At 48.4% G+C, this 24412-nt stretch overlaps 10 protein-coding genes across 10 annotated transcripts; 5 read left to right on the top strand and 5 right to left on the bottom strand.

The window, feature by feature from the left end:
* Positions 1-32: 32 nt before the first annotated feature.
* Positions 33-1102, bottom strand: EDB82DRAFT_517398 (Snf7 family). Its single transcript, XM_025725275.2, has 3 exons — positions 883-1102; positions 426-789; positions 33-369 (listed from the first exon to the last, which is right to left on the bottom strand). The coding sequence occupies exons 1-3, from the start codon at positions 918-920 to the stop codon at positions 166-168; spliced, it is 606 nt and encodes a 201-aa protein (XP_025593890.1). The 5' UTR covers positions 921-1102; the 3' UTR covers positions 33-165.
* Positions 1103-1690: 588 nt separating this feature from the next.
* EDB82DRAFT_517395 (P-loop containing nucleoside triphosphate hydrolase protein) lies at positions 1691-4117 on the top strand. Its single transcript, XM_025725274.2, has one exon. It carries the CDS (start codon positions 1719-1721, stop codon positions 4011-4013), a length of 2295 nt encoding a protein of 764 aa, XP_025593889.2. The 5' UTR covers positions 1691-1718; the 3' UTR covers positions 4014-4117.
* Positions 4118-4907: 790 nt separating this feature from the next.
* Positions 4908-6232, bottom strand: EDB82DRAFT_517394 (cytochrome c). The gene is made up of 3 exons (XM_025725273.2): positions 5992-6232; positions 5304-5589; positions 4908-5237 (listed from the first exon to the last, which is right to left on the bottom strand). Exons 1-3 carry the CDS (start codon positions 5999-6001, stop codon positions 5213-5215), a joined length of 321 nt encoding a protein of 106 aa, XP_025593888.1. The 5' UTR covers positions 6002-6232; the 3' UTR covers positions 4908-5212.
* Positions 6233-6387: 155 nt separating this feature from the next.
* EDB82DRAFT_517393 (uncharacterized protein) lies at positions 6388-7596 on the top strand. The gene is made up of 2 exons (XM_025725272.2): positions 6388-7037; positions 7121-7596. Exons 1-2 carry the CDS (start codon positions 6696-6698, stop codon positions 7511-7513), a joined length of 735 nt encoding a protein of 244 aa, XP_025593887.1. The 5' UTR covers positions 6388-6695; the 3' UTR covers positions 7514-7596.
* On the bottom strand, positions 7597-8955 carry EDB82DRAFT_517391 (ribosomal protein S5 domain 2-type protein). Its single transcript, XM_025725271.2, has 2 exons — positions 8317-8955; positions 7597-8265 (listed from the first exon to the last, which is right to left on the bottom strand). Exons 1-2 carry the CDS (start codon positions 8740-8742, stop codon positions 7675-7677), a joined length of 1017 nt encoding a protein of 338 aa, XP_025593886.1. The 5' UTR covers positions 8743-8955; the 3' UTR covers positions 7597-7674.
* A 210-nt stretch (positions 8956-9165) lies between these two features.
* On the bottom strand, positions 9166-10705 carry EDB82DRAFT_349416 (arginine-tRNA-protein transferase). The gene has a single exon (XM_025725270.2). It carries the CDS (start codon positions 10423-10425, stop codon positions 9253-9255), a length of 1173 nt encoding a protein of 390 aa, XP_025593885.1. The 5' UTR covers positions 10426-10705; the 3' UTR covers positions 9166-9252.
* A 5941-nt stretch (positions 10706-16646) lies between these two features.
* On the top strand, positions 16647-17393 carry EDB82DRAFT_436994 (NUDIX hydrolase domain-like protein; the record flags this gene model as incomplete). Its single annotated transcript, XM_025725269.1, has 2 exons — positions 16647-16719; positions 16975-17393. The coding sequence occupies 2 exons, from the start codon at positions 16647-16649 to the stop codon at positions 17391-17393; spliced, it is 492 nt and encodes a 163-aa protein (XP_025593884.1).
* Positions 17394-18533: 1140 nt separating this feature from the next.
* Positions 18534-19429, top strand: EDB82DRAFT_349224 (uncharacterized protein). The gene is made up of 3 exons (XM_025725268.2): positions 18534-18750; positions 18870-18938; positions 18999-19429. Exons 1-3 carry the CDS (start codon positions 18633-18635, stop codon positions 19319-19321), a joined length of 510 nt encoding a protein of 169 aa, XP_025593883.1. The 5' UTR covers positions 18534-18632; the 3' UTR covers positions 19322-19429.
* Positions 19430-19803: 374 nt separating this feature from the next.
* Positions 19804-21639, bottom strand: EDB82DRAFT_517363 (uncharacterized protein). The gene is made up of 2 exons (XM_025725266.2): positions 20911-21639; positions 19804-20851 (listed from the first exon to the last, which is right to left on the bottom strand). Exons 1-2 carry the CDS (start codon positions 21185-21187, stop codon positions 20253-20255), a joined length of 876 nt encoding a protein of 291 aa, XP_025593882.1. The 5' UTR covers positions 21188-21639; the 3' UTR covers positions 19804-20252.
* An 839-nt stretch (positions 21640-22478) lies between these two features.
* On the top strand, positions 22479-23692 carry EDB82DRAFT_349143 (GTP-binding protein ypt1). The gene is made up of 5 exons (XM_025725265.2): positions 22479-22600; positions 22784-22907; positions 22957-23004; positions 23065-23292; positions 23441-23692. Exons 1-5 carry the CDS (start codon positions 22590-22592, stop codon positions 23636-23638), a joined length of 609 nt encoding a protein of 202 aa, XP_025593881.1. The 5' UTR covers positions 22479-22589; the 3' UTR covers positions 23639-23692.
* Positions 23693-24412: the final 720 nt, after the last annotated feature.

The following is a 24412-nucleotide window of genomic DNA, read 5'->3' as shown; positions in this document are numbered from 1 at the left end:
ACAAAGATAGTGTGTTGATGATCTAAATGCAAAAATGCCGCAACGCCTTGTTGTGCCCGCTGTATAAACCCCCCAAGTCTAAGTATAGAAAAATCCCTTCGAAAATGCAAATGCTCTCTATCCAAAATGCTTTGGGAAACAAGATATCTGGTCTGCATCCATCGCTCATGCTGCAAGCATGGCTGGCTGCTTTGCCCTTTCGGCCTGTGCCTCAACCTTCTGTTGTTCTGGCAAATCGCTGATGGGGACATCAGGTAGTCGCTCTGAAGGTGCTGGGCCAGCAAGTTCGGCTTCGAGAGCTTCCAGCTCGTCTTCCACTTCTTGCTCGTCCTGGTTTGTCATACGCCCACCGAGCAAATCGCTAACTTCCTAGAAGCGTGTAAGCAAGATATATTCCATCTCACGACATGATCATGGCAACGTACCTGTTGGTATGCAATAGCATCTGCCGTTTCGCCCATCAACTTCTCAACATTCTCTATACCACCCATCTCTGCATGAATCTCCTTGAGTACCTTAGTACCCTGCTGCAATCCAAACACAACATCCTTCTGTATAAGCGCAAACTCGACGTCCGATGTTAACTTTTCGAGCTGGGCTAGTTGCGCATCCGTCTTGGCTAATAGGGATTCTTGATACTTCTTGCGCCGCAGAGCCAGCAGAGCGCGCTTCTTGTCGCCCTTTGCCAGCATCTGCCTTGCGATATCGGTCTCCTTATCCGTCAAGACTGTTATCTTTCGCTGGTACTGATGGAGTCTATCGCGCTGATTTTTCATATCCAGGATCGCCCTGAGAGGGTGTATTAGCCAGACTGGTAGTGGGCGAGCGGTCACGAGCGCAATCGCGGGGAGGTAAGAGAGGTAATCGACAGGAGGGACTTACTTATCCTGGGCTGTGACTTTACTCGCATTTCCACCCATTGTGATGCTCGCGATGGTAATATTCGCCTTAAGTTTAGTTTATTGGGATTATTGGAGGGTCCACGCGACAATTGTGTTATTGTAAAGATTGAGGTTGGGATTAGTATGTCACTTCAACGATAACGACGGTAGCGATTGTCACGAGGAAGACCATCGTCATCGGCGCGGGACCGGGGTTCAGGGTCTTATCGATAAGCGAGACCTTTCTAAATGGACAAAATTCAACCTCCAGTTCTACCTGTTTTGCGATGACGACCTAAAACAAGAGTCTCAAGACAGTTTCACGGTACGGGAGTCTATGGCATACATTTTTTATATATATTGTAATTACATACCTCTTAAATTCAATTATGTTCCAACTCTAACATAGATATAGCTAGCCAAATGCAGGCCTTAGGGGATTAGAAACGTTGCTGGAAGCATAAGAGACGAAATTAGTGGGTCAGCTTATGCTACTTAGAATATATTCCTTAGGCTATTTATTTTGTATCCCAAGACTTTTAATAATATTCTGTGTTGACTGACAGCTGTAGGCAGCTCTGTGTCAGTCACGTATGTCTACAGCTACCTAGATAAGAGTCATAGTAGAATATAGTTCATGCAGCAACTTTAATTTCACCAATACAAAAGCGCTGTGACCTGCTCAGCAGCTAGCTTCCACTTCTATCTTCTGCGGCCATGAGATCGTCTTCTGACCCACTATTTCTGTCACCTAACAGTTAGTAGACTCAACTTTTTTTGCCGATCATGGCATCGAATCTTGAACCTGACACTCGCCTTGACTCAACACCGCAAGCCATGACAATCGGGGCCAAAAGGCCACGGCCGGCCCTCCAAAAGGGCCTGGACCGTGATGTCTATCTCGTATTGAAAAAGCTCGAAGATACTAGCAACGACGGCAAGCCTTTCAAGACGACAACAGCCGTGTACGAAGCCATCAAAAGGTCAAATTCAAGCCTTAGCCGACAGAAGAAGCGCCCTCTCGAAGATTCGATCGATCGCGCGCTTCAATACCGCAAAGAGGAACTAGGGAACGATTCGAGCGATTCAGAAGCTGATCTCGAAGAGCCGCCCAAGCCCGACGATGACCGCTTCCTTCTTAATAGGCAGATGACGAAGCATTGGCACCAGAACTCCACCACAGCAGTCAGCACAGCGGTAAGCACTTCAGCTTCTCAAGATGCTGCGCCCCCGAGCGAGGCAGTACGCGCAGCCAAGAAGCGCCGTGTGCAAGAAGATGGAGAGGAACGCGCAAAAGACGGCGCTGTTACACCCAAGGGCGCATTAACGGATACCGATGCGCCGCCAGCGGAAAAACAAGACAAAACGCCCTTGAGAAAGACGCAAAAGTCAAGCCGGTACAAGATCGAACATCCTTCAAATGCGCTACAAATTGGGGGTGTGAGAGACATCTACACAACACTCTGCAAGCAAACGCACTTCCTCCTGAAAAAGCCGGAGTACTATGTTCACCACAACCTGCGCAATGTGCCGGGTATTCTTCTTTCGGGTCCTCCAGGAATAGGGAAGAGGTCTTTGGTTAGATACCTCGCATCAAAGATCGAGGTGCCAATCGTGTCACTCACCGGATGCTTTGAAGATCCTGAGCGCATGGAACGAAGCCTGAATGATGCGATCGAGGAAGCTATGAGGTTGGCCCCTTGTATTATTTTCATTAGAAAATTAGACTGGTTCATATCAAACCCCGGAAGCAAAAGCCATACCGACAGCCATCGCCGAAACTTGATTCAGTTTGAGCGACAGATGGAACGAATTCAAGCGGAACATGACAAGGATAGACCCATTCTTGCCATGGCTACGACATCACGAGTCACTGATGTCGACCCTGACGTTTTGAGGGCAGGCTTATTTGAACGCACAGTTCAAATGAGAATACCAGACCCCGAGGCCCGCGAAGATATCCTTAGACTGCTTACGAAAGACAAGAACCTGTCTCAAGACGTCGACTTCAAAGAGTTGGCCAAAATAACACATGGGTTTGTCGGGGCTGATATCCTTAACGTTTTGACCCTCGCAGAGCAAGAGGCGACAGAGCGCGATATGGACCTCAGCCTGTACCAGCGACATCTCGACGAAAGGTTTTCTATGGACCAACCGCTCCCGGACCTTATGGAGCTTGAGGATACGCAACACTTTGGCATCGACCCGGAGCTAAGCATTAATCCTATCACACAGCAAGACTTTAAGGCAGCTATCAAAAACTTTGTGCCTTCTCTACGAAAGGACGGTTTCACCGTTGTGCCCAACATCACCTGGGATCAAGTCGGTGCCCTTCAAGCCGCCCGCAGACAGCTCGAATTGTCTATCATCGGCCCCATTCGAGACCCTGACCGTTACCGCCGTCACGGTCTTCGCCGCCCGGCAGGCTGCCTTCTCTGGGGTCCTCCAGGATGCGGAAAAACACTTGTCGCCCAAGCTGTTGCCAACGAAGCTCAAGCTAGTTTCATTCTGATTAACGGACCGGAGCTTCTCAACAAGTACGTTGGTGAATCAGAGCGTGCTGTGCGTGAGCTATTCAACCGCGCACGCTCGTCCACTCCCTGCATCCTCTTCTTCGACGAGATGGATTCCCTCGTCCCTAAGCGTGACAACGCCTCCACCGAGGCCGGCACCCGCGTTGTCAATGCTCTTCTTACTGAACTCGACGGTGTTCAAGACCGCACAGGTGTGTACGTTATTGGCACAACCAATCGCCCGGATATGATTGACCCTGCTATGCTTCGCCCTGGTCGCCTCAACGTTCGACTCTTCCTCGATTTGCCCTCCCCCGACGAGCGAGTCGATATCCTGCGTGCCATCTACCGCACAAGCCACCCCGATGCAAAGCCCATTGAATTTGAGAGGCTCGAGGCTGTGGCTCGTGACCCTCGGTGTACTGACTTTAGCGGTGCCGACTTGGGAGGGCTGCACGACAAGGCAGCCGAGAGCTCACTTGAGCGGGAGGCAGAAAAGGGGCCCGAATTGGAGGGCATTGACGAAAAAGATTGGGAATATGCGTTATCGAGTACTTATAGAAGTGTAACGAACCCGGAAACGTACAGGAAACTAGAAGCCAAGATGAGAAAGTCGTAATAGTCTAGTGCTCAGGCAAAATCACCTATTTTATGAGTCACTTTATGATACTTTTTTCAGTTTAAACAAACTGAATAATAAGAGACGAAATTAGTAGGTCAGTTTATGATACTTAGCATACTTTTTAGACTATTTATTTTTATACCCTGAGACTTAGGAGAGCCATCGGGGTATTAGAGGAGATGGCCGCCAGAAGCATAAGAGACGAAATCAGTAGGCCAGTTTAGGCTACTTAGACTACACTTCTTAGATCGCTTATTTTTTGTACCCTTACTTAAGAGTCAACTTCTGCCACTCATTTCAACCCCACCACCCTATGTGGCTCAATTTCTCCAACTGTCAGCCCAAACCGTTACATGGCAAACCAGGGGTAAAAGCAAGATCTCCAAAAGATGAGACAATATTTCCAGTAAATTCTTAGACAAGGAATAAATCAAGAAAGAAAACGACCACACCGCCCGCCGATCGCCGCAGGTCCCGCATACGCCGCCCGGAGCAACGGAGTGCCGCGGAAATAGCTCGGCAATCACATTCATGATGAAACTTGCAAAATAAACCTGCTCATGCAAAGAGAAAGTGACCGGCTGGTAGGGAAGGGGAAGCTGGTCCTAAGCTTTAGGTTATCAAGTTAATAACCCAAGAAGTCTGATCTAAGTACCATAAGCTGGCCTACTGATTTCGTCCCTTATGATTTTTGCAACCAACTTTTCTAATCCTGAGGACCGACTTGAATCTGTAGGACCCATTTTGTCTATGGGTTGCTCGGCTATCGGAGGGGAAAATTAAAGGGCTAGTGGGATTGGAATTGAGCAACCAATCTCAGGAGGGTCAATTCCCGAGACTGAGATCAGATACTTGCCATGGCGGTCACAATTGCATCTCTATGAAAGTAAAATGCGGTAAGAGGTGAGAATTCGAGAAGCTTTTAATCTCTGTCTAATCATAATAAAACATAATCTCTGAATGCAGAGAGGCGGACATCTCATGTTCTAATGTCTCATGTTCATTCCCGTTTGCCTCGTCCAACGCCGGGCTTTCTTTAAAAAAGTGTATCGGACGGAGACGCATAAAGAGGGAGATAGGAATGGGTAAGCACGTGGCATGTCTTAACAAGTGCTGTGTAAAAATCTATAGTACAGTCGCCCCTTGGCGGTTCCCATCTATCGAAAGTCGTAACATTACACGCGATTTGTAGTCGCTTATTTGGTAGAGTCCTTGAGGTAGCTGTTGAGAGAGTTAGTAACTGTTTAGGGGTATGCTGATTGCAGCTCGGGTGTTGTAGAAACTTACGCAATGAGGTCGTTGCGGTCCTTCTCCTTCTTCAGGCCACCGAAAGCCATCTTGGTACCGGGGATGTACTTCTTGGGGTTCTCGAGGTAGTCAAAGAGGGTCTTGTCGTTCCACTCAACACCCTTCTGCTTGTTGGCATCGGTGTAAGAGTAACCATCGACGGTACCACTCTTGCGGCCGAAGAGACCGTGCAGAGCAGGTCCAATCTTGTTGCCGCCGTCCTTCTCAACAGTGTGGCACTGAGCACATCGGGTCTTGAAGAGGTTGGCACCCTTCTTGAGATCGCCTGAAAATCTTGAGTCAGTACATGAGTCGTGTGGTTGAGTGAGTTGACGAGGCCGACGCAGGAAGTGCTATTGAGAGCAAAAGAAGACGTAGAGAAAACCGATACGGTGATTGGACATGTCGCACGAGGGTGGTAGTGAGCCTTGGTTGCGAATCATGATCGCAGGAAAACCTGTTCTGGGTAAATGACGCAGGCAACAGGGTCAGCTGGCAGACGGCTGAAAGGTGATCACTGGAGTAATCATTGCCGTTGTCATAAACCCAGAATTCCTCGACAGATGAACTCAAGTCGTGATACCGTATCGGCGAAGTGCTTCTTTCTCATGTTCTTCAATTGACCCCCCGAAAGCCGTGCGATGTCGTCCGGCGCAAAGCAAGGAAGTGTGCTGTGAGAAAAACTTACCGCCAGCCATTGTGAATGTGGGTTGTTGATTAAGAAGTTAAATGTAGTAGTGATTACAACGAGGGGCGTTAGCCAAAGACGTGGAATAGATCGTTTGGTTGCTGAGAGTGTGGATGAGGAAGGAAGAGAGAAAGAGAGAAAAAAAAGTCCAAGACAAGACAAGAAAATAAAACTTTATGACAGCATGACACGACCGGGTGAGGATCGCTGGGTTTGTTGGAACGCCACAGGTGGCTGAATTCATTTACAGCCAATCACAGGCGAAACGTAAGTAAGCCGTCATTCTTACCCCTGCACTGAGCGATTGTGGCTCCGGGTAAAGTCGGACCACAACTCTAAAGTGGATCTCCATCGGCGATGTTCATTGTTCCGGGGTGTCTATTCCATGATAGCCAACGTGCAAGGACCCGCGGGTGACCAAAAAAAATTGATTCCTCTGCTGGGACAGAATCTGGGTTCAGGTCTTTCACCAAGTCCTGCTTTTTCAGGCTAAGAACAAGCTATACCGACAAAGGCTTAGTCTCCCCCGTCAAAAGAATCGCAGTGGAACCTACGTAACGGCTTCGGAAAAAAGATTCTTCTTTGAGGAGCAAACGTGAGGGCATCACGATACTATCACCACAAAGAAGCTCCAAAGTACTAGGAGGAGAGAAACAAGGGCAACCCTTTTCCTCTCTTTTTATGAAGCTATATATATCGACAACATGACATCCCGAGCTGTCATTCCTCGCTTCCTACTCCCTCTTCAGGGTCCCCTCTGGCGTGGTATCAGCATCCCACTTTCCCAGAACAGCATTCGAATTCGCTTTGCTTCTTCTTCCTCAAAGGACAAACCTATTGTTCTCGAGAAGCCCGCTCGCTTCAACCCTCCCTCCCATGGCTCTCGTCTCAAGAAGGGCAATGTTCCCAGGCACTATGGTCCTGAACTGACTGCCTCCGAGATCGCTGTCCAGAGCAGGAAGCACTATCCTGGCATGATGGCCCCAGAGGGAACATGGGAGCACTTTTTCTGGCACAGCAAAATGCTGCATACCTTTATTACCATGGTACGTTTACAGTCTACAACTTGATTGGTCTACCCACCATCAATGCGCTTTGATTATATCGCCAACTAACTGACTCTTGATAGGGAACCCTCTTCGCCCTAGGTATTTTCACATTCTTCATGAACTACGCCTATAACTCCCCCTACAAGGAGCTCGTACCTCCCATCTCAGACATCTGGACACAACCCGTTCACTTCTTTGTCGCCTGGAAGCACGTAATCACGCTCCACGAACAGGACAAGGCCATGAAGGCCAAGGAGCACCGCACCAACCACCTCGACGATGTCGCCAAGCGCCGCCTGTTTATGAAGATGCATGGAATCGAGACAAAGGACCCCGTGACTGTCATGTTTGGCAAGGGTGAGGAAGAGCCCAAGCCTGAGAAGGAGGTTACTATGGAAGCAGAGCCTACACCCAAGATTGAGGCTCAGGAAAAGGTTGAGGAGCCCAAGAAGAAGTGGTTCGGCGTCCTCTAAAATCCGTAAAACCAAGAACAAAAATCCACATGTACCATATATATCTGTACCATAACACTCTCCATTTTACGAGAATCATGAGTTGTAAAATGACGTGGAATATACAGCCCCGCGAGGCCTCAAAGTTTTCTACCATACCCTTATCCTGACCATACAAAGTATTATGAGAGCTCAACGCCCTCCAAACCGTCCAGAACCTCGTCTACAACACCACCCTTTTCCAGCACAGACTGTATTATACCATCCATTACTCCAAACTTGGTTCCACCTAGTGGTGCCTTCCAGACGCCCTCAGTCGTTTGAGCTTCACCCTTCTGAGCCGAGTTATTAGTGATATGCGGTACTCCAGGTGGGGTCAATCTCGATGGGGGATCGACAGTTCGAATAGACAACAACTTGAGCTCGCGGCCCTTCTTATCAACATCCATTTCACCATCTGCCTTGATTTTGCGGACTTCTGCCACAGATACAGCCAGCGCACTCTCTGCGACAGCTAGTTCCTCCTTGGCAGGGTCGAAAATAGTGTTGTCGCCAATCGCAACGACAAGTAGCGTGATAGGTGGTCGTGAGCCCTCTGCCTCAGCACCATCGCGAGGGTACAAAAAGGTTGATGACTCCCAGTCATCATCAAACATGGGGTCTTCGTCACCCTCAGACTTGAGTCGGGGCAGGCGCGTAGCCAAAAGGGCGAGATGTGTTGTGAGAGAGAGTAGTGGAAGAGGGTATGACAGTGGAGGGGATATTAGAAGGACCTGCAATATCAGTTAGTAAGTTCCCTCCTATCATATCGCGATTCCACATACATCAAGGTATAGTCTCCAGTGAAACCGCCTGTTGATCCTCAGTTTCTTGGCAAACTCATTATCAGCCAAGAGCGCCTCTCTCAACATCTCAGCCAAGAACACTGTGGAAGAGTCATCGTCCCTCTGGCCCGGAATCTCCACTGCTAGCTCAAGCCAATCGTTCCTTGATCTGTCCTGTTCATCTTGCTGCTCCTCGCTTCCTCCTGTCTTTTCGATCTCAGCCTTGACTCCTACAATGGCTTCCGTGCCGTCCGCGAAATGCACGCGCGCACTGCCATTTGTGCCGGGAAGTACGCCTGTCTCGGCTGTCAAAGGGCGAAATTGCGTAGGACTGCGTCCATCGGGTCGGATTGGGGGTCGTAGAGAGAGCGACTGATGCAGATATGCGAGTTCGGCGGGCGAGAAGAGGTTTTGTTGCGACGCCATGGTGATAACAATGGCAACGTATGCCCAGTGATTCAGCTATACGATGCGATACTCTTATAATAATAGTGCGGCGGCTCGCTAAGTCACTGAATAAGAAGTGCGACGTGAAAACGGCAATGACGCAGGTTTTTGGTGTTGAAAAGGCTGGTTGCTCACCGAGGTGAATGATAAGATAAAGCAGAAAAAAAGTGTGGTGGGCTTGCTAGTTGGAGATGGCGGGGTGATAGCTGGTAAAGCATAGCTCTGCATCCAATCACAGAATCGCATCTGACTATACTCAAATACTACAGCGTTAATATAAGTCAAGCGTCGTAAGAGTGTTGAATTGATACGCATCTTTCAGTCAATAAACATTCTCTATTCTCTTCCTAAGTGACTGCCTGGCTCAGAATATGATACATGATGAACCGTTGTATTGAGGCGTTGGAACAGTTGTCATAAGCCAGCATAAAGATAAAAGTAACACCAGAACACTGTGAGTTGTAATCTTCTCCCATTTGATATCCATCTCTATCGTTTCGGAGCGAAATCTATACAAATTCGATCCATCAGGTCTGGTCCTGTTGCAGCGACAAGCTCAGCCACTGCGGACTTCAGTCCTGGGTGTTCTTTGACACCACGTTCGTCCCAGCTGACAAGGTCCGAAGTTTCATATAACGGACCTTCAGGGGCGATCTTTAAAGCAATGTGATCCATATCCCAAGTCGCCGCCAAAGTGACCGGAGGAATGCCAGGCATCCCAGAGGTAAACAGCCAGTCGCCGTCCTCTTCGTCGCCAGAAAGCGAAGAGTCGGATCCTTTGACCTCAGAACTATCACTCATCTTTATCTCCTCGCTGAGCACCGGAGGCTTATTATCTCCACTTTCAATGGCCTTTTTCTTCTCGAGTGAGAGGCTCACAAAAGGCTTCTTGTCGAGAAGGTCCAGCATGTCTCGATCCAATGGATCCCAAGTCAACGACTCGGGGTCAAGAACAAACTGTGGCGAGTAGTCGATCTTATACCTCATCTTGGGGCAGCTGTGTATATAGAAGCCAGGATACCACCAACCGTAGCCCTCTTCGATAGCCAAGGCAATTTCGTACAGCGCACCGAGTTTGCCTGGTGCATGCTGATGTATGCTTTCGTGGTAGAGAAAGTAGACAGAGCTCACACACTCTGGCAAAAGGTCGAGAACACCAATAGCGACCAGCTTACCATCCAATCTATAGCAGTGATGGTAAGAACCCAGGCGACGTTCGCGTCCATCCGGTGCTACCATCGTCTCTCTCCTCAAGGGGGAGCTACATAGAAAGCGTTTGAATCCGCTTTTACTTATTTCACTCGGAGAGTCCTTGTGAACCACCCGCTGGTAGTTTTCGTAAACGGCAAACTTCTCTTCTGTGAAGTCATCGTGTTCCAGGGTCACAACAAGTTTGTGCGCAGCCTCAGGAGGCTTTTGCACGTTAGCATCCTCAGCTTCATGGATTCGTTCAACAAGGTCGAAGTGGTTATCGCGCTTCTTAGCCTCATCGCGCGACCTGGGGTACAGTCGAGAAGCTTCCTTCATATACGAACCTCCCAAAACAAATCTGTTAAATCTGTTGATGGTTTGCCGCTGATCTCTAGATGGTTTGAACTGGGTAGAATCGAGGCGGATAGTATAATGAGGGCAGCAAGACCGACGTTGGTCAGGTCGGTACATGAGTGTACCTGAGCGTCTCCAGCATCTATCCAGGAGAGTCTGATAGAATTCCGAACCTAGCGATGATGTTGAGGCGTAGTAAGAGTAACCTGTTACCCGTGTACGAGTCAGCCTTTCGTTTGTAGAATGGGGTCATTTGATATAGCTTGTTGATGGTGGGCAGAGTGAGAGACCAGTTGTGCACCTGCGTTATTGCAAATGTCTCATAATGTAAATGAAGACAACTTGGGTGTCATCGGAGGATTTGGGAGAGATGCAGGGGTTTTGTTCACGTTTTGACTGACTCTTGCCACGACTTCCACAGTAACCACATCTTGATGATTTCGAGTATCCTAGACGATAGTTAGCTTTCATTGGAGAAAAGGATGTGAACAGCGATCGCGTGGGGGTGAGTGATCAGATTGGATGGCTGTTGTCAGATGTCATCTGCTGGGCGATGAGGCGTGCGTGGGGGGAACGGTATGTCTAAGTGGGAGGAGAAGGGCCAAAATAGCCGTTGGCGCTTTGTATAACATAAGACACCATCCACTTGGACAACATCCGTGATAAGCCTCATCATATGATGATATCATCCCAATATCATGTCAAGTCCTGGCGGGCCTTGCTCGGGGATGCGTTAGTATGTCTCGCCATCAACTTGTCGTGCAGACTTGAGCTAACGAATGGCACAAAGATACAAGTAATGGGAAAGGGTAGAACTGATGAATCACATGTTGCTGGTTGAAAGTTGACAAATCAATGCACGATGACAACGTCTAGTTAACCAGTACCAACAACAAACCCATGACTACATGAAATGTGAGGCGAGAACCCATGTAAACGAGACAAAGTACCCAAGGAACTTGTACTTGTGAGCAGGTATAAGCGTAGGTTCTATCAATATTGACACTTGACAGTAAGATTGATCCCTAGCGTAGAGCATTGACATGCGGGACCGTAGGACATGACTGTGATCAACTATTAAGGACAGGATTGGCAGCCGTTGCCAGCCTAAATTGAGGGTCGATATTGACGTGGGAGTTGATATGGATATGGGTATGGGCATTGGGCGACTTGACCCGGACGGGGAAAACGGGGGCGCCACGGGGACCGGCCGCAGCGGAGCTCAAGCGCAGGCGCCGGCAACCAACGACAAGCCGGCATTGAACCACGGGGACGATCGGTTGGAGAAGAACGTGGGAATAAGCACTCACCAATTGGCGAAAGATATTCGTACTGCAACGACGCATCTCCAGGGATGCGCATGCCATAGGGTTCCATCGCGGAACTCGAAGCTGCACAACTAACTGGTGCTGTGTTGCTGAAACTGCGTTTGGTAAAAGTGCTTGTGTTCTCGCAGCGAATTGCCAGAGACGGGGAAACAACGGTAGTGGACGGACGAGAAGCGCCGGGGCCTTTTTAAGCTGTGACAAATTGGAGAGGCAGTTTGTCCACCAGACTTGCTCAGTGTAGTCCAAGTTGGGCAAGTGAATGCGTGAGGTAGATAGTTGCCGCGTACGGATGTCAATTCAAGCTCAAACGAGATGGGGACAGAGAGGGGCGGATTCCCAAGACCTGGAGAATGGAGGGGGCGTGCGAGTTTGTCGAGGCGAGGTGCGATCGCGTGCCTACTAATTCCCCTTTTGAAAGCAAGGGTAGGCAAATGTAAAAGAGAGGTGCGTAGCGTGGGATGTTGTGTCGTGTCTGACAGTTGGTGAATTGACGATTAGTTCAACTGTTTTTTTTTTTTTTTTGGCTGTACACGAATGATGATGAGACGTTGGCTGCGGGTGATATCCAAGGATTGGCGCTGAAGGACAGTGATCGTGTGCGCACATGTGCAACAGAGTCGACCAAAATCGAACGGCTTCGATCTAACTTTAGATGACTAGACCAGGGTGATCAAGCAGGGGTTTAGAGGCTACTCCCAAGGGACCTGATGGGTAAGGGCGGGTAATGGCAATGGCGTAGAATAGATCAGACCGTTCTGTAGGTAGTCGAGCAACGGTTCCAAGGCGAATAGTCAGCGACTGCACGGCTATGTTCCGATATTGAAGGCCTGAATGGTGGGAAGCAATGTCATGAGCGTGTTGTCGAGATGTGGTTCAGCAACTGGTCGAGAAACGAGCAATGCACGCTGATGATTCTGGAGGAAGATGAAAAGGAAAGAGAAATATCGGAGCTTTAATGGTGATGAAGGAGATCTGCCAGCTCCAACCAAGGCAGCAACCACGGGGAGTTGCAACTTCCAACCTAATGGCGGGGTTGGCCCTCTACGCTGCCTGACTGGACTCTGAACTGCATGCCACCTCACTCAAGCCATTCACCCTCAATTCGAACTCATGATGAGGAGTAGTTTTCCTTTTTTTGTTTCTCTTTTTAAATGATTTCCTGCAGATCGTGTATGGTTTTATATAAATCAGTTACCTGCGTTTATACAAGTCCAAATAGCACGAGGGCGTATACACGTTATGGCTCCTTCTATTGTGTAAATCAAAAATCTATTATCTCTATCTCTAATAACACGCTACTAAGCTATTTGGATCACTGGATATACAGAAACTAAAAACAAAAATGCTAGTAGTAGCAAACATATTTGTCCGATTTGTTGCTTCCTATGTATCGAGGATTTGCACACGTATCTCTATGACACGGTATAGTACCTGGGATAAGACAACGGATTGTTCGAGACCCGGTTCGTATCCAGTAGGAAACGTTCCGATCTCTCCAGTATTTACAAAGCCAAATTTATAACAAGGCTGAGTTTGTGTTACCAACCTTGACAGAAGTCATCTCATCTTGTTTTGGCAGTCTAGCAAAAGCACCTATCTATTCGAGACAGAGAAAACAGAATGAGATTGGAGGAAATGGTTGCCCTGACTCTTGTTGGCCAGTCCATCAACGCTGATACTTTTAGTCGGCCAAGTCGGTAAAGCAAAGTACATATTCCATTATTCCTTGCATGCTGCAGCTCAACTCGTGTGTAACGAATGGGATGGAACGAAAGGAACGAAACCTACAGGACTAGCCTCGAGCGGACGGGTTCCAGGCCGGGATAACGAATCGAGGTGTCGTACGAAAATCAGTGCAGGCATTTCTGCACGTTTACTGTATCTTGTAACTGGCCCGGAGGATACTCCATTACTCTGCAGATTTTTTGCATTTTTTTTTTTTACCTCGCCTGGAGAATCACGACACCAATCTTTTTATCATCCGACTTGCGGGCCTTTTCTCGGTGTCGTCTCCGAAATCTGGTTGTGGAAAAGAAGCTACACCAAAGACGCTACGGCTCAACCAGTATAAGGCCAAGTATTGTTGAGGAGATGGAACAGTCCACTGTTAAAAAGAACGGGCTAATAACTAAAGCATTGCAATATTCGAGTTAGAATCGGCCAACTAACATGACGTCTGTCGAGATAGTCACCGCAGGTTGAAAATGTTGAAACGAATGCTAAAAAGGAAGCTTGTCAATTAGACTCGAGTCCAATTGGATGTTTTCATGGGTTATCCGCACTGCACTTCTGCCACTAATACTTCAACAGAAAAGATCGAGGGCTCACGCCTCGCTTTCACGATGCTCCATCCCACAGATGGATCCAATAGTTAATGCTTGTTTGCTTGCCTGTCTGCTTGAGCTACTGCTGTAAAGGTATTCTACCCCTCCCCCTCACACTATTATGTCCGTCCCCCTCCGATGAGATGCGGTACTACTGTTACTTATTGTTACTGTTGCTTCATGCATCGTACGTCAGGGTTGATGTGTTACAGTGTGGGAGCTATTCTATCCGTGGGCGACGATGAACCTATCATTGTGGACATGTGAATTAAGAAGAGGTCCAAGTTGAAGCTGTCGCGAGTATGAAGCTACACCCTATCTCGATTAACCCAAATATCAAGGCCATGGGGGACTCCGCGCTACGAGTAAAGAAATGCGCGTGCTTATATATCAACCGGATACTATTAAACAGATGTGTGATAATAATGTATCACGTTTCTTCTCGAGGCTCAATTGCTGTATAGTGCTGTGCAACGCAACGAAAGGCTTTTTTACATTGCAGTAATCCAGAGCAACCCTTCATTACCTACCAAGTGCGAGACTATAATAATTACTTGTCCAGGCTCTTTCGTTCTGGGTATTCGATTACACGACTTTGTGTATTTCTTCGGTGCTGTCGAGCACAATAGCTTTGAGGCTTGAACCTAGTGTCTTATCCCGGATACTGCTGCATCAAGGATTCCATTGGAACGTTTGTTGGTGGCACCATTCTGCATCTCACTCCATCACAATCCACAAGCCGGGTCTATATGAAGTTTTCTATTCAGAAATTCGAGTATAACAGTATTTGCTATTGGGTCCATGTCGTGCACTACAACGGGAACATGATCTCCCTCTATATTACCAAACACCAGTAGTCCTGCATATTCACTCATCATTCTTCTCCATCCCCAAGCCTTGTCTGATTGGAAACTCAAAGAAGCGTGAGCCTGCCGCGAAGGGGAGAGAAAAAGCAGGCAAAAGCCTCCCAGTGATACATATCCTATTCCGTCACTGATGCATGAGCAGCCGGCCACCCCTGTTGCCTTTCTACAAAGTACATTGCGGTGATACAACAGGTCAACCTTGCACCGTCTTGCAGAAAATGGATAAAGAAGCGTTTTTAAACCGGCATTAAGCTAATTAGGTCATTATTGGTACCTAAGGGAGATGGTCAGCTCATCTCAATTGACAGGCTTTCAGGAGATGGTACCGTGAGGTGGTCATTTTATCACTTATACAGCTAATTACCTTGCCCGTGTTCTTTCAACCCCCGGACTGTGGAAGACAATTTAACGAGTTAATCAATACTACTTTGAAACCGGCTTGAAGGTTATGCATTATGTGCACTGCTAAGCACAGAGGTAAACTCCCCTGAATATCACTGGGCAGGTACCATCAAGCATCACCAGTTGGGCCCTTACCCTGTACTCTTGACGCTCGATCAGCAACCACTTAATCACTTAACAAAGATTCACACAGATCGGAAATCTGGCTCGTAGTTAGTCAGAGGTGACTCTTTCCCGCCGATTGACTGGCAATAGTTCCGCCTGCGTCTCCGCATCACCATCGATTTAAGCTCCTGCGCAAGCTTTTTATGCCTATGAGTAGTCACTGCAAAGACACAGGCGTCAGACGCTCAACCATTCGAGTCAAGCCTCTCCTATTACAACCCGGCCACAGTCAGCCAACATATTAATGCAGCAATCAGATAGGGGGGTAACCTTCGTATCTCCCATCTCTTCTCATCAAAGTTTGCCTCGCATCGGTTGACCCAGAGAAACAAACCCTCGGTTCCACACTCTTCCACCGCCCGCTCAATAGTAGACAGGCGGGCACATAACGAAAGCGAAAGCCGTCCGCTGCGTTGCCGAGTACAATTCCGCCAGTCTAGGCCTGAAGCCCACTACAAGTATAACCTTTCATCTCAGTACAGTGACTGTCTGTACTTTTGGCACGCTACGCATGCTCCATTAGATCAGATCCAAGCAAGGCCTGGCCAGGAAAGACGAGGATCCAGCTTTCACATCCGCCTCCAGTCCCTGCTTGCTGTCACTAGCTCGTTGAAGGCCTGTCCGCCGAGCGCCCAGTGCATCCGGTACCTACACGCCCCCCATCCTGTCTGCATTCTGCGCATACATTAGTACATGCCCACGTACAGTGCAGTGCTACGGTACGTACCCTACTAACCCAGCAACTTACCTGCTCTGCGGGTTCCGCCAGAGACAGAGATCCGCCGAGTCGCCCGCTGCCCCCTCGAGCTAAACTTGGGACGTTTTGCGCGTGCGCGCCCACACCTCCATCATCTCGCAGTTTATATCACATCGCCAGCCCAGCTCTCTGGAGCGTCTGGGCTCTCCCCGACCAAAAACCAAGCACCAGCACCTTCTGGCGCAGGCCACGGCCATTTCTCTTCTCGATTTCCCCTTCACATAATAACCAGACCTCAACTACCACTCACACTATTCAACAATGATGGCTCTCAAGGCTCTCTGAAAGTCACCCGTCCGCCCGTCGCAAGTTCTCTCTTTCTCAACCCAGGGGTGAACATCCGTTCTATTCCGCTACCTCCGAGGACCTTGAAGCTTTCGTGTCCGCATCATCGTTATCTAAGACCTGCGAAATTCCTTGTTCTTGTTGTCGTCCGACCAAATTTCTCCGACATTACTCTCAATTCCCGTTTTCCGTTACCCGACTTACCACTAACATGTCGAGTTCTGCCTCTGGCGACTCAGGCGGTGGCCGTTCGATGGAGTCACGAGTGGGTAGAACCAAGCAACGTGAGTTTTTTACCCTATGCGCCATGCATGAATTATTGTCTGAACATGTTTGTTCGGCATGCCCGTTCGTCATTCATGTTTCTATGATGGTTTTTGTCTTGGCGTCGTCTATCCCAGCTCCATTTATTGCCTGTTACATGGTGTGATGGCCACTCCCATGACTTACCACCAAGTCGAGCAACAACCTGTTTATTAATACCACATGGCTTCATCAACGCACTTAGGGTTTTCTTACTGATATGGTTCTCGTCACAGGCTACAACACCAAGGGTGAACGACTCGTCGCTGGCATTGTGCCTCTTACCTCCGATCAAAATTATGTGCTTTTAATCCAATCTACACGACGAAAAGGTTGGGTTTTGCCCAAGGGCGGCTGGGAGTCGGACGAGACTTGCCAAGAGGCTGCCGAACGAGAGGCTTGGGAAGAAGCTGGCATCACTGTGCAAATAAGTTACGACCTTGGCGACATTGATGAAAAGCGTGCACCAAAATCGTCAAAAGATCGGTCAAGATACCACTTCTTCGAGGGCACAGTGACCGGCGAGTTTGACGATTGGCCCGAATCCCATAAACGAGAACGCCAGTGGTTCACGTTTACGCAAGCGTGGGAGGCATTGTCGACGAGACCAGAGCTTCAGGAAGCACTGCAGCGGTCAACTGTGAACCGTCTATAACCGGCGGGTCATTCTTTCACAAAACAAGCGGACTTGGTGGCATTATCGAGGCTGCACAGATTTCGGTCGGTGGTAAACCTCGCATCGCAGAATCCTTCGAAATTTGACGAGGATGCCGGCCACCAAGACTCTGCCGTTCTCTCGTTATGTGAGGAAAACACGCGCTCGATTTTCGAAACCATGGTCATGAGTTTTGATGCTCTATTTCTCAATCTCCTCTTTTACAGTTCTCTACACAGAGACTTTACATCATGCATCCATCCAAAGGCGTTTAGGCTGGACTATGATAGAGTATTTGCTTTCTTTCTTACACTACTAAGAATTCGGACGGGATAGGGTATCTGAGCGGCGTACTTAGGTGTATGCATTGAGATCAGAGGATTATCTTATTGCAATAACACGGTTGGGACCGGAAAAGCGTCACAGAAAGGCTGATCGCTATCTGAATCTTGCTCTTTTTTTTATATCTGGCACAGCCCCAGAACCAACACAATGGGGAGGCGATTATGCACGCAATTCATCCCTTAGAATGGAATGAAATCTTAGTAACTCGCCTGGTCATGGTGGAGTTGAATAGACTTGGCGAATTCCCTCACTCGGACGCATCAGAAAGACTTCAATTCAAGCCTTGATGTGAGAAGGGAGACCAAATAATGATCGAAGCACAGAAAAAAAAAAGAGAACCCTTTTGCCGGACGGCATATAATGACGCACAGTCTAAGTCACTGCTGCAACCTCAGGCGTACACTAATGTACTAAACCGTAGTAGACCGTGGCGGGCGACCTTGTCATGAGTGCTTATTTGTTTCCTTTCCTGCTCCCTGTCTTCTGTCCGACATTTTTATGTCTGCCCCGCCAAGAGTATGTACATGTAAACATGCCCCTCCTTTCTCATTCGCCCCTCCATACTTTACCTGGCTTATGCCTCAGAATCTGCCCCGCACTGAGGTCAGAAAATTGACTCGCGTTTTGCTGAATCATGCTGTGTATAGCGATATGTGGCTATCAGCTGTGAATCGCTGTAGCGCTGTTTTGCCGTAATGGGATCCGCAACACCTTAGATCAACGTCAAAGCATCAACGACTCAGCTCAATATACCATCATTCCAGACCGACGCATAGCATATCACGCGATGTTTATGTCATGAGCCATACCACACAACACTCCATGGATCAATAGACTTCACTTTAATCACAGACTGCACGACCTTCCACAAAACATCCTCCTCCAAACGATATAATGGAGAACCTATCCATCAACGATGCCCCTCCACAGGGCCGTGGTGCGCCGCAACCGCTACCTCAGCTGCCGCCGCAAATGTTCACGACTGCCGCGCAGCTCCTGGACCTCACAGACAGTACGACTCCGCCTCGGTACCAGTCCATTCCTGTTCCCGGTTCCACATGCAGATGAGACGGATTGGATCGTAAACTAGGAGACGGGAGGGATTGTTTGCTGACGACTGTAAAACTGTAGAGAAGCTCATGGTCGCTTTGCGCGATGGAAGAAAACTTATCGGAGTACTGAGAAGCTGGGATCAATTCGGTGCGTTCTGAAAGAAAGACAATGCCTTTAGACACGCCCTTTTCTCACCCTCTACTGCAGCAAATCTTGTTCTCCAATCCACGATCGAACGTATCTTTGCGCCCTCTCCCGACTCAGCAGGTAGCGACCGGCCAACTGGTCTCTACGCAGACATAAACCACGGCACATTCCTCGTCCGAGGCGAGAACGTACTACTCCTTGGTGAAATCGACCTCGACAGAGACGACGATCCCCCGCCTGGTTTCGAGTTGGCCGACTTGAAAGTCGTCAAGGAGATCGCAGAGGAGAAGAAAGCGGCCGACAAGGCTCGGGATAAGGTGCGAATGAAGAAGCTCGCGAAGCACGGTTTTGAGGGGGAGAACATTGGCGAGATTGTGCTGTAGGCGAATATTTGGATATACAGCAGAAATTACATACGGCCTGAGACAGAGCGAGGGCTTGTGTTTCTCGTTTCGGCGTTCAAAGAGCCCTGGCCAGGGTAGCGGTCTCTTGGGCAGAATATTGTGAAATGCCCATTTGCCGTCAATAGAAGGAGCCGGTTCTGGGTAGAACGAGATGGCTCCGCTGGAAAATCAGTTTCGATCCTGTGGGCTGAGAGATGAACAGTGCGCAAAAATACACGAATTTCACGACGCTGCACATAACAATTTGCTATCACGAGTGTGTAATTTGTTTCTTGTGTCATTTGGCTTGCGGTGGAGCTACTTACACAGTCATGCAGTTCAAAAACCATGAATCTATCAATTGGTAAGGACTTTTCGGGGTCAGGGTACCTTTATATATCAAGCCAACTCTATATACCTTTGATAAGCAGTGGTCGAGTGGTATCCGTCCTAAAACCTATAATACCTACAAACTCTCTAAACTCCAAACCTAAAAAAACCCTTCACCCATTCGACTGTTCCTTATCTTTTGCAATTTTGGAGCTCGAAATCTGTTAGCTTGATGTATGTCCACTTAAACCGAGATTGTTAATCTCAACATACTGGTCGACCCTAATTTGACGCCCTCACTTGACCCTTGCTCACAATAGTGCGAAGTTTATGGAAAGAACGAGCTTTTGATAACTGCTATTTTACAAAGCTATACAGAGCCAGGATGTGTGTGGAGTCTTGCGTCGTTGTTTTTGTTATACACTGTCGTTATGAATATCCCAAACGACTCAACCCAGCTCAACCTGGCGGATGATGATCAAATGCAACCGAAAACGCCTCTCATGATGCCATTCCATGTATCTGTATGAAACTCTCTGGTATAGAAGGTATTGCCCGTCCCTATCCCACTGCCTCTCCTTCTTTTACGGATAGTGTCGACTTAGATGGACCGTCGTCTTCGTACTCGCTCAAACATTGGTATGGGAGTACCGGGATCCTTGCATCCCCCAAGAAGCCAATCGGTTAGGCCAACGACCTTTGCACCAACTCCAGCTTCCCAATCGCCACCTGCTTGCGCCTGTTCAATCGTGTGGCTCAGAATTCGTCCCTCGGAATCGAAATCGAAGACAAATAGTCCTGTGAAGGCCTTGTCTGGATCGACTCCTCGACCAAACGGTAGCGAGCGTGCAATGACGCCACGATTCAAAGGGCTAGAAGTGTAAGAGCCCTTTCGCTTCTCGCACCAGCGGACAACAAGCTGCTCTGGTATAGCTCCAGCACGGCGGGGTAGGAACGTGAGGGGCTCGGTTGTCATGCGCTCTGCAAGAACCTCGATACAAACGTTGCCGAGGATGGGAACACGGTTCCAAGCTAGAGGTGAGGTCCAGAGAGCGGCATTGTAGGCGACTCGACCGGAGACGGTCGGTAAGTGAGGGTGTGTCGAAGGGAAGAGATGAAGGGCGATGTTTGGCGCAAGGATGTCGTGCGGTAGAGGGTGCAGAAGCAGGGTCGGTAATCTTTCCTGAAGAACTCGCAAAGCTGTAATGAATCAGTATTGTGCTACTCCAGAACTATTGTAGATTTCCCCGGTGACGTACTTTTACCTAGCTTTGCCTTATTGGGATCCTTTGACCCGTCATTGCCAGATCCAACAAACCGGATGCCTGTCGCATCAAAATATGTTGTTGACAAGGCATTTCGCCTTATACAATTCGTGTGTTGGCTAGCATCGGAAGTTGGCGAAGAAATGTTTGGCTCACGAACAGTTATGGGCTGGACCTGTGCCTTTGCTGGATGGGCGTTGGAGAGGTTGCGAATAGAGGCAACACAAGGCCGGCCGGAGCGGCCTATAGTGGATCGAATTGGAGCGGCCATTGGGGTGGTCACCGCAGCAGGACGAAGAAATTCATTGATCAAGAGTGTGTTTGGCTGGAACAGTTGATACGCATTAAATATTAGAGGTAGGATCGTATAGAGTTAAAGTTGGTTGGGGAAGCGCACTTGCAACCCGAATGCTTAAGAAAGTATGCCCACTTCTGGGACTTTCTTTTGCAGGATCTCCAATAATGGAGTGTGAATATGGGTAAACTCGGAAGTATCTTGCAATAGAAAAAAAGCGCAAAGATACAAGATTAAGAAACATATTTAGTGATTGGCTGAGCTCTCAAGACTCCACCGCCACACAGACTTGACAGCGGAGCGGGATGTGGCGGGGCGGGTCTCATCCGTTGCAATGGGACAGCGCAAGAAGTAAAGAAGAGAGAATGGGAATCTGGAGAGAATGGCTCAAAGTGGGAAAAGATCCACTAATAAGATTAATAAACAACTATCGTATAGATTATACGGGATATGCAGAGCACAACATTACACTGTCTGTTTGTCCAAACCAGCAATCTGTGACTGTTTGTCCAGGCGGTGAAGCTAATCTACGGGTTAGAAGTCATTGCTTAACTTGTGACGTGCAAAGTCACTTGAATGGTGTTAATAATGGCACAAGACCAGGACTTGGTCGATCATTAACTACTAACTGCCTTGTGATAAAAATAGAGAACAACTGGTCAACTCCTTATATCAGTCTAGCAAATACAGTGCATCAGATTCAAGGACAGGCATTCTTGTCCATTCCGATCTTTACACTTCTAGTACCAAATATTAAAGTCATACTGCTATTCGACCTTCAACTGGCAAATGTTGATCCGCTTTGGGATAGGTTAACTTTACCAACGTTTTCTAAAGTAATAGTAGCATTACAGGCAGCCTAATAGGCGATACATCGCCACGACTCTCATCACTATCACTATCACAAGGACAGTACCACACTGTGTTACTTTACCTCGTTTCACATGAGAGTAGCCAGAATAACAGATGAAATTGATCTAGGAAGCAGACCAGAAGATGCAGGACTTGAATTAACACTTTGGGTCCTTTCATTTAGTTTACTTGATACCTAATGTACCATCTAACTTACCTAAATTAATTACCGCCAAACATTTCACCCAATCTTACCCAAAATTTGGTCTTTGTTCGTCCTTCTTCAAAGTATCCCTCACGTGACTTACACTGTCAGCTGCCCCATTCCCTCCTCCCAGGCGGTGCTGGCGTTGCCTGGCGTTACGTTTCTTCCCTGACGTACTTGAGCCTCTCTCTCAACTCTCTACATCTCATTCCCAACCAAATCTCCACGTCTTTTGCAGCCTCCTATTCCATCACGCCCGACGACTCATTTCTACCGATCTTATTGACTTGTCTTACCGCGACATAACGAGCAGCCGCCATCATGAACCCCGAGTAGTACGCCACTCTCCGCTTCTTTGCGATAACCTCCTGATGGAAATGTTGCCCATGCTGACTATCGCTCCAGAGTTGCACCTTCCATCGCTATCGCCTACACTCACCCCCGCGCTCGCTCCCCCCTTTCTTTCGGCGTTGAGAGACGATTGCAGAATCACTTTTCTGACTCAAACCCTCCAGATACGACTATCTCTTCAAGCTCCTCCTCATCGGAGATTCCGGTGTTGGAAAGTCTTGTCTGCTTCTGCGATTTGCCGACGACACCTACACTGAATCCTACATCTCCACCATCGGTGTCGACTTTGTGCGTTCCTTGTAGACACTTTTCTACGACATCCTCTAACCGTTGCTAGAAAATCCGAACGATAGAACTCGATGGCAAGACCGTCAAGCTTCAGATTGTATGTGCCCCCGTTGCGCGGGCATCGGCTTTGCCATCAAAATACTGACTCGTACTCTAGTGGGATACCGCCGGCCAGGAGCGTTTCCGAACTATCACCTCTTCCTACTACCGTGGTGCCCACGGCATCTGCGTCGTCTACGATGTTACCGACATGGACTCTTTCAACAACGTCAAGCAATGGCTCCAGGAGATTGACCGATATGCCACAGAGGGTGTCAACAAGCTGCTGGTCGGTAACAAGAGCGATATGTCAGACAAGAAGGTCGTCGAGTACAGCGTAGCCAAGGTAAGTTTATCCATACCTGGGATATCGCACTCTGGAATCGCGGTCACATGCATTTAAGCGCCTGAGCTCTCAAGTGCCCCTGTCACCAAATTTCTCCCTCGGCTGCGATATCCACCCACAACAACCCAGTCACTGACACAAATTACAGGAGTTCGCCGACAGCCTCGGAATTCCATTCCTCGAGACTTCCGCCAAGAACGCCAGCAACGTCGAGCAGGCTTTCTTGACCATGGCCCGTCAGATCAAGGAGCGCATGGGCACCACCACAGCCAACAACACCAAGCCTAGTGTGCAAGTCGGTCAAGGCCAGGGTGTTGGCTCTTCTTCCAACAACAGCTGCTGCTAAATGCATTTGCGCTCTCCTTTCTCAGTGAAGCAGGATGACGGAGTACAGCCGGAAAGATGGATCATGCTAGGGATACGACCAGACAAATTCAATTACGATGTTTGCTTTCTACCTTTTCTCTCGTCGTTCCGCATAGACCAGATCATAATCGCTCGGATTATGCATTTCGTTACTGCAATTACGACTCTTATTGCCTTCAGTACCCAGAGGAACGGCTCTTTCCCTCTCTACGCCTGCCACGGACCCTGACGCTAAACGCGGTGGAAAATAGACGGAGCGATATTGATTGTGGGGATGGACTTGGAGAGGGAGGTTGCAGATACGGAGGCAGGTCCTATGTTCCTGGGCGGGTGGCTGTGGAAGGTTTTGCGCACGCGCAAGCTGTATTTTCTCGTTTTCTTCCTTTGCCGTGCCTTCTATCACGGAACGCAAACATCGAAGGGCATCTTGTCGGTTCTTGTTCTTTTTAACCTGCCATTCATTCGCTGGAAACATCATCTGCGCACCTCGTTCTCCCTTTTGCCATCCTGCTCTTTTGTTATTTTGTAGTCTCTTGAGCCAACAAGAGTTACAAGAGAAGGTTGTGCTTACCGTTTTCTCTTACCTGGGTTCTGATATCGGTTGTTATGTTGTTTCTTCTCTTTTACCATCCCGATTCGCCTGTGGGTTTCATTTTTGGTAGCTGAGATCAATTTTATGTATGCGAGAAAGGGTATTCTTAATAAAGGCGGAATATTCTTTTTTAATCCATGCTCCTAACAGACTGAGTTTGCC

Source organism: Fusarium venenatum (genome assembly GCF_020744135.1).
Source record: "Fusarium venenatum strain MPI-CAGE-CH-0201 chromosome Unknown EDB82scaffold_4, whole genome shotgun sequence".
Lineage (NCBI taxonomy): Eukaryota > Fungi > Ascomycota > Sordariomycetes > Hypocreales > Nectriaceae > Fusarium > Fusarium venenatum.
The sequence above is the reverse complement of the archived record's forward strand: the minus strand, read 5'-3'. Positions and strand labels throughout refer to the sequence as shown.